The sequence below is a fragment of the Otolemur garnettii genome, unplaced genomic scaffold, assembly GCF_000181295.1.
Source record: "Otolemur garnettii isolate 467f Iridium unplaced genomic scaffold, OtoGar3 scaffold00259, whole genome shotgun sequence".
NCBI lineage: Eukaryota > Metazoa > Chordata > Mammalia > Primates > Galagidae > Otolemur > Otolemur garnettii.
The window spans coordinates 514,460-523,318 of record NW_003852654.1 but is presented as its reverse complement, the minus strand read 5'-3'; the positions used below and the strand labels follow the sequence as shown (position 1 = coordinate 523,318).

At 41.7% G+C, this 8,859-nt stretch overlaps 1 protein-coding gene across 1 annotated transcript in view; it reads right to left on the bottom strand.

The window, feature by feature from the left end:
* Window positions 1-361: 361 nt before the first annotated feature.
* The window catches only part of FUNDC2 (FUN14 domain containing 2), a 20,748-nt gene continuing 12,250 nt past the window's right edge, over window positions 362-8,859 (bottom strand). The window contains exons 3-5 of the mRNA XM_003802736.3: window positions 8,445-8,520; window positions 4,908-5,039; window positions 362-880 (exon numbers count right to left, since the gene is read on the bottom strand). Of these exons, the coding sequence (XP_003802784.1) occupies window positions 803-880; window positions 4,908-5,039; window positions 8,445-8,520 (286 nt within the window). The 3' untranslated portion in view covers window positions 362-802. The remainder of the gene's footprint in view (window positions 881-4,907; window positions 5,040-8,444; window positions 8,521-8,859) is intronic.

Here is an 8,859-nt window from a genome sequence, read left to right as displayed (position 1 = left end):
CCATAGGCACCTGCCACAATGCCTGGCTATTTTTTTTTTTTTGGTTGCAGCCATCATTGTTGTTTGGTGGGCCCAGGCTGGATTTGAACCCACCACCTTAGTGTATGTGGCTGGCGCCTTAGCCACTTGAGCCACAGGTGCCGAGCCTCCAACAATGTATTTATAACAGCTGGTTTCCCTAAAGACATTCCCACCAAATATCATTCCTTCAGCACAGCTCCTACTTTTCCATATTCAGATTTTTCATTCATAGTACTTACAATGCCACTTTTGTCAGGGTAATTATAGCAAATATAAATAGCTCTCTTTCTGCAATCTAAAACCAGCTAAAAATGAAAATAGACACCAGGATACCAAAATCTTTCATGCTTAAAGGCAAATGTATTCAGTTCCTTTCCATGCAGCACATAATAAACTATGTGCACATTTCTTTTCCAAATCAACAGTTTGAGATAACCTTTGAGAATCCACTCATCCTCTGTGGTGAACCATCTTGCAACATGTTCTGGTAAGTATCTTATGTAGAAGGACAAGGAACATTCTTGCTGACCTACAGATTGGCGAAGTGGGGGAGTGTACTAGGAGGAGAGCTAATGTCTCTATTGTCTCTTCTGCCACCACCAAGCTCAAGGTAGGGCTGTATTAACTTGTACCGACATATGCCTAGAGAAGCCATTCAGAATTGCCATGGCAGGGAAGAAGGCACAGGAGAAGAGGAAGAAGAGAGACTTGGTATCCTACAATGGAGTGTAGAAGCTGCTGGCTGGAAAAACCAGCAACAATGGAAGTGAAGTCTTTCTTCTTAGGATGCCATGCCAAGCAGAAAGCCTCCGAAAAATCCCCCAGTCACTAGAACATTCTTCTTCACAAATGACACCACCTGGGAATAGAAAATAGTACAATAAATTATCTTGCTAAAGATGTTAATCCCTTTGCCTTTTAGGAGTTTGCACTTTACCAAATAACAATGGAGTCAATGAATTGACTTACATGTGAATATGACCACTGGCCATTGTGTGGAGAATAAGTCTATAGGGAGCCTTATGGGAATCAGGGCTGGTGAGAAAAATAGTTATTTGAATCAGGGTGGTAGCAGAGGTGCTAGCATAGAGTGATCAAATTCAAGAGACTTTTTTTTGTAGAGACAGAGTCTCACTTTGTCGCCCTCAGTAGAGTGTCATGGTGTCACAGCTCACAGCAACCTCCAATTCCTGGGTTTAGGTGATTCTCCTGCTCAGCCTCCCAAGTAGCTGGGACCACAGGTGCCTGCCACAATGCCTGGCTATCTTTTGTTGCAGTTTGGCCGGGGCTGGGTTTGAACTGGCCACTCTCAGTATATGGGGCTGGTGCCCTACCCACTGAGCCATGGGCACTGCCCTCAAGAAATGTTTTTAAGACAGGACTTAGTAACTGGATGTATTGGCCATATGGGGAATGAGGAGGAATCAGAAGTCAAGGACAACTCCTCAGATTCTGCTTTTAGTAATGCTACTTACAGATCCTAAGGGAGTCACCTGTGAGTTTACACAAGGACAAGAGCACACGGAGTTCGTGCGGACAGTTATGAGGAAAGAGTGAAGCATCACTAAATAAACTGGTTACAGAGGCAATTCTCATTTCCAATTTTGCTTCGTCCATTCTCCTTGACATCTACCCTCCAAGGGAGGCTGTCCATTCTGTGAAGTCTCTCCCCCAAATCCCTCTATCTGCTTGTCCACCTGTCTGCCCCTCCATTCCTCTCTGAGACCTCCTTTCAAGTAGATGCTATGAATTCTCCTCACACTTCATTACATCCAAGGATGATTAACAGATGAGATCCTTATTTTCTTAAACTCTGAAAGTTTCCTGCCTCTCTTTTACCTTCCAGCAAAAATTCTCACTCACCTAAGGTTCAGAGCATGTACCTGGGTGCCCTTTAGGGTTCCATTGTCTGTGCTCTATCAATCTACTGACCACTTCATACTGCCAACCCCACTTCAGAGAGAACTTCGGTAAGTTCCTCTTCCTCCCAAGTATAACCTCCATGTTAGAAAGTGTTTATATGAGGCAGTGCTTGTGGCTCAGTGGGTAGGGCGCCAGTCCCATATATTGAGGGTGGCGGGTTCAAACCCAGCCCCAGCCAAACTGCAACAAAAAAAGAAAGAAAGTGTTTTTTTTGTTTTTTTTTTTTTTTTTTTTTGAGACAGAGCCTCAAGCTGTTGCCCTGGGTAGAGTGCCGTGACATCACTCACAGCAGCTCACAGCAACTTCCACATCCTGGGCTTAAACAATTCTCTTGCCTCAGCCTTCCAAGTAGCTGGGACTATAGGCACCCACCACAATGCCTGACTATTTTTTGGTTGCAGCCATCATTGTAGTTTGGCAGGCCTGGGCTGGATTCGAACCTGTCAGCTCAGGTGTATGTGGCTGGTGCCTTAGCCACTTGAGCTACAGGTGCAGAGCCAAGAAAGTGTTTATATGAACACCACATCAAGCACCCTGCCCTGACTATTTCTTGAACTCAACTACAGTGATTTCATCTACAAATCACTTAGACACACATTGGCATTCCCTGACCATTCTGGATTACTGTCTCCTTACCTTCAAAAGTCCCCTCACTCCCAACATGCCTATGTCTTCCTGTACCATTTCCATATCCCTTAATTCTCCTGGACCTCCACATTTCCCTAAATAGGGCACTTCTGCCATCTGGCCTCATATGGAAAAAAAAAATCACATAAATTCCTGAAATAACTGCCTTTATTATGTTTACTTTCTTACTTCCTATACTTTCTTCAACTTGCTATTGTACCACCTTCAACTCCACCAGCCCATTAAAACTGATCTCACTGAAGTGACCCTTTTGCTAAACCACCCCTCCATTAAAACTGGTCTCACTGAAGTGACATTTTTGCTAAACAGTGAACTTCATGTTCATCCTACTTCCCAAATCAGACTATGGCCTCTATGAGTGGAGGATCAGCCACAATATCCCCAAGGCCTGTGACAGTGCTGGGCCAGGAACAAGAACATAAATAATTTGTGGAATGAATCAATTCCAAATCATCTGGTTAGTTTATGACAAGCTCCCCTCCGTAAGTCAACAGCTTGTTAACAGTCAAACATTAACCTTATATTACACTTATTATATATACTTCTGGTGTTATTTTAAAAGTTTTTAATAATCATGTATTACTCATATAAATGTTTGAATAATGTTTCAGTGAAATAAAAAGTATAACTTTTGTAACCTGGAAATTGAGTGCAAGGGACACAAGGAAGAGAATACCAGCTACCTACCTTTGGAACTTTCCCATTCTAGGTAAAGGCACAGCTTTGACTGACCACTTGCCATCATACAGAGACTGTCACCATGTACCTGGTATTGCTGTGCTGTCATCTGTTCATTGTTTTTCTACTCTGCTAACTCAATTACCACTCAATTATCTGTTTTCCTACTTCCAAAACTTTGCTGACATTTGTTGTGTACTGGTGTTCCTCTCCTATTCTCTTGATCCTTGTGGGTATGACGTTTTATATGTTGTTACTATCATTCAGAAATAATGCAGAAGGAATAAAAGATAAAGGCGTGTGTTTTATTTTGCCATGTTTAACCTAAATACCTCATCTACTACCACCTATTCTATTTAATTATATGACCTTTTTCTGTCACTGGTACTAGAACATGATTACCTCAAGGACAAAGACTGGTTTATTTACCTGTAAGTCCCCAGTGCCTAGCACGAAAAGCCACTCAGTACATGACTACTTTTTTCCCTGCAAATCTAGAGGGAGCTAGTGGTATAATTTTATCACTGCAGGCTGTAGAAGGTACTAGCGCCCTTCTTCACACCCTCATCTTGGTTTATTTCTTCCTAGTTCACTGCACTTATTTCTTTGGGACATCTGACATATTTCTAAAAGTAATAAAGTAGTAGCAAAAGACATCCTTTTAAAGAGGAAGGACTTCTAACAAGAGATTTGTTAAATAAATTATGACGGCTCGGCGCCTGTAGCTCAACCAGCTAAGGCGCCAGCCACGTACACCTAAGGTGGCGGGTTCGAATCCCCAGCCCGGACCCGCCAAAACAACAATGATGGCTGCAACCAAAAAAAATAGCCGGGCGTTGTGGCGGGCGCCTGTGGTCCCAGCTACCTGGGAGGCGGAGGCAGGAGACTCGCTTGAGCCCTGGAGATGGAGGTTGCTGTGAGCTGTAATGCCACGGCACTCTGCCCAGGGGGACAGCTTGAGGCTCTGTCTCAAAAAAAAAAAAAATAAAATAAATTATGACCCACCCTCCTACCTATACAATAAAGGTTTATATAGCCATGGGAAAAAAAAAAAAGAGGAAAGGACTTCTTTTGTCCCTCCCGTGCCAGTAAGTATGACCTAACCTGATTTATGCTCTAGATCAGGGGTTAGCATAATACAAGCTCATGGGCCAAACATGTTTTAAATTAAGGTTTTATTGCAACACAGCCACACCCACTTGTTCATATATCATCTATGCCTATTTTCACACTATACAGTAGAATCACCATTATACTGAAAACATTTACTATCTGGCCCTTCACAGAAAGAGTGCTGACTCCAGGACTTGTCTTCTGTAGAACAAGCACAGTATGAATGTTTCAGAGATATGTGTGCATGGAGACAAAATATGATTCAAAATCAATCTAGAAATGAACAGGGACAAGGACTATATCACTTTGCAGTCTCACACAAGAGGTACCAAACAGTTTAATTATCTAGATTCTCAAAAAATCCTTCTGAAGTGAAGATATTCCAAGTTAGGCTTTTGTCTCATTATTCCAACTTCCTTATAATCTTTAAGACTTGTCCATTACTGAGATATTGGTATGTCTACCCCATTTTTACACACAAAATTGTATGAACCCTTCTCATATTGCATATAAACAAGTCTCACCTCCTCAGCTTTGCTCTTGACCTCAGTAGGTATCTGGTTGCTCTTACGAATCTTCAGCTGTTCTTTGGCTTTCTTCATGTCCTTCTCTACCCGCTGCCAGTCAACTTTGATATACCCAGTATGGTTTGCAAGCTTCAGTTTCAACCACAATGACAATAAGAAATGAGAAGCAGAGTATTGTTATATGTTTTTTGTCAGTATTAATCATGAAGTAGACTGCTTTCCATTTTTGGAAGCATTTGCCATCTGATTATTTATATGAAGATGGCATCCACTCTATATGCAAGGACCTAGCCTTGCACTGTAAATAACTGCTAGCAATTATTTTAATTTATTTATACTCTCATCCCCCTTAGAAAGTTTTAAGTTAGCTTAAAACTAAAATGGTAAAATGAAAATAAGAGTAGAGAGGACAAGATGAAAGGTGAAGAGCTGGCACTTATAGCCAACACCAATGTTTCCACAGATCAACTCTGAGAAGTCAATTTGCCTATGAATGTCTAAGTTTCTTGACAATGTGAACACAGCAAGGCTGTCAGACAGAAAGCACTGTTGCTTAACAGGAGAAAAGATACCAGTTGCTCAGAAAGGAATCTTAGCATGTGCTTCCAGAGATTTATCATGGGCAACTTCATGATAGACATACAAGGAAAAGCACATAATTTATCCATTTTTTTCAAGTGGCTGTTCTAAATTTCCAATCTGTATAAGAACTTCACTTTAATAAGTATTAATGTTTTGTTTCTGACACATTTTATCATATTGCACAAAAAATAAAAGATTGACAATATTCAGTGTTGGGAAGGATGTTGGGAAACAGATACTCATATACTGTTCCTGAGAGTGTTAACTGATAGTCTTTTTCCTGGAACAAATTGTCATCACCTACCAACACTGAAATTGCACATCCCATTAATATTACCTTTGGAATGGCAGCTCCTGTCATAGTAGCTTTACATGAATAAACAAACTGTGTCATATTTATACACTGTAGGAGCTAAGAAGCAAAACACAACAGCAAAACTGGGAAAAGAAAGCCCCTCCCCCCGCAAGGTCTGTGTAGTACCCTCTTCAGGCCAAGATTAACATCATGCTTCCAGAAGAGCACATTCGCCATAAGTGTTGCTGTTCTGTAGTGATTGAAATCAGAACACAGGATGGGCTGCCTGCACATGTGGGCTGGAAAGTTTAAAAAAATGCTGGAAATTACCTACAGGTTGGTAAGCAAAAGCAATTAATTTCAGACAAAACCCCAAAGAATCTCAGATAATTCAGAAATAAGAGACTTTAGCAAGGTGGCTGGCTATAAGAGAAATACAAAATATCAACGTTACCTCAACAAACTAGCATAAATTAGACTGTGTAGTTTTAGAAACATCATCCACCAGAGCAATTAAAGTTATAATAATACATCTATAAATAAAACTGAAGTACAGACATCTGTATGGAAAAATAATAAAAATCTGTTCAAAAATATTCAAAAAGACCTAAAAAATTGGAGAGAAAATTCATGTTCACAGATAGGCGACTCAATATCATAAAAGATACTTAATTCTTCCCCAATTTAAATATATGGTTCCAATGAAATTCCAATAAAAATTTCAACTCAGGCTGGGCACCCATAGCACAGTGGTTACAGCACCAGCCACATACACCGAAGTTGGTGAGTTTGAAACCAGCCTGAGTCAGCTAAACAACAATGACAACTGCAACCAAAAAATAGCCAGGTGGTGTGGTTGTGGTGGGCGTCTGTAGTCCCAGCTACTCTGGAGGCTGAGGCAAGAGAATCACTTAAACTCAAGAGTTTGAGGTTGCTATGAGCTGTGATGCCACAGCAATCTACTAAGGGTGACACAGTGAGAGTCTGTCTCGAAAATGAATAAAAAAAAAAAAGAAAAATTTCAACTGAATTTTTGAAAGTAATTAACAAATTTGATTAAAGGATCTCCCAATATCATGCCTGCCCCCTACCCTCAGCCCTATGGTGACAGATAACATAAGTGCTCACCAAAGACTCCCTACATCCCATCTCCCCTAGCAAGGAGATATCCCTCTACTCATTGAATACTGGACTTAACCAACACCGCAATGTCATTTTGAAGGTCCTTTCTACAGCCTCTCCCTTTTTTGTGAAACAGAGTTTCACTCAGTTGCCCAGGGTATGTAGCGATTGGGCTATGAGACTGGCAGGGCCTTCACAGCCTGGGGAACATTCAGAGAATGAATGCCCAACTGCTTCTCCTCTGTTCCTAAAATAGCCACATTCCTTTCTTCATGCTCCCTCTGCCAAAAGTCTTGTAGCCCTTTCTTTGTCTGGTTAACTATGCAGAGATCCTTGAAATCTCTCCCTTCTTTCTCCTTGTCACATGCTATCAAAGTTAAGAAGTTAAGTAGTAACCACTAAGTCACATAGTTTTCCTTTTTTTTTTTTTTTTTTTTTGTAGAGACAGTCTCAGGCTTGTCACCCTCAGTAGAGTGCCCTGGTGTTACACAGCTCACAGCAACCTCCAAATTCTGGGCTTAGGCAATTCTCTTGCCTCAGCCTCCCAAGTAGCTGGGACTACAGGGGTCCCCCACAACACCCAGCTGTTTTTTTGTTGCAGTTTGGCTGGGGCCAGGTTTGAACCGGCCACCCTCAGCATACAGGGCTGGCACCCTACCCACTGAGCCACAGGTGCTGCCCAAGATTTACCTTTGTTTTATTAACTACACTGAGATCATCCTGATCTTCCCCTTCCTGCTTCTTGTCATATATATTTTTTTTTTTTGTAGTTTTTGGCCAGGGCTGGATTTGAACCCACCACCTCCCGCATATGGGGCCATATGGGGCCGGGGCCAGCACCCTACCCGATTGAGCATGGCCCCTTCTTGTCATATGTTAACGAAGTTGAGCAGAAACCATTAACAAGATGATCTGCCTTTGTTAAAGTCATTTATATTTTCCTATTGTACTTTAAGACCAAAACTATGTCTTTAGTTTATGCTATTTCCCCATTTTGTCTATGCTACTTTCCCCTGGACAACCTTGTGGAGATACTATAAAATAAAGCTGATTTTATGCTTTGGTGCTGGCTGTAGCCATCAGCTCAGTCTTCCCAGTCCCATCCTTTCTTTCCATGTCTTCTCTTGTGCTATATTTTCCTCATTCCCCACCAATTCCACTCTGGTTTGTTCCCCTTCCAGCTCTGATTCACGAAAAGGGTAGAGTGCTGTGGGGTCATTATAAATGATAGCAACCTCAAACTCTTGGGCTCAAGAGATGCTTTTGCCTCAGCCTCTCAAGTATCAGGCACTACAGGCATGTGCCACCAGGCCTAACTAGGTTTTTCTATTTTTATTAGAGATGGGGTCTTGCTCTTTGATCAGGCTGGTTTTGAACTCCTGAGCTCACGCAATCAGCCCACCATGGCCTCTCAGTGCTAGAATTACAGGCACTGAGTCTAGAGCCTCTTCCAATACCACTTTCTTCTGTTAGAGCCCCAGAAAGAAATGGGGCACACTCCAATTAAGACATCTAAGAACATTTGGCATACAGACCTGAAGAAGAAAAAATCCACCTCCCACAGCTGTTGCAGCCAACTTTCCAACCTTCTGAAATATGAACCCTGTACACCTACAAAAAACAAATCAGTATCAGACAAGTTGACAGGCTTTCGGATACACACGAAGATGCTTTTGTGGCAATGTTCATATCATAGTCACCTTGAGATGATCCAGCTCCTTCCTTCTCCCTACACAAATTCATCCCCAAAGGCACATGAAATAAGGAAATTTCTGCACTATGGTGTACTATAATAATTTTGTGTTTTTTAAAGCAGATCTCTTAGAACTCTCACACCATATTTTCCAACGATGACTCTGGCTACATTGTGGAAAATGGATTAAAGAGGGAAGATGGGCTCGGCGCCTGTGGCTCAAGTGGCAAAGGCACCAGCCACATACACCTAAGGTG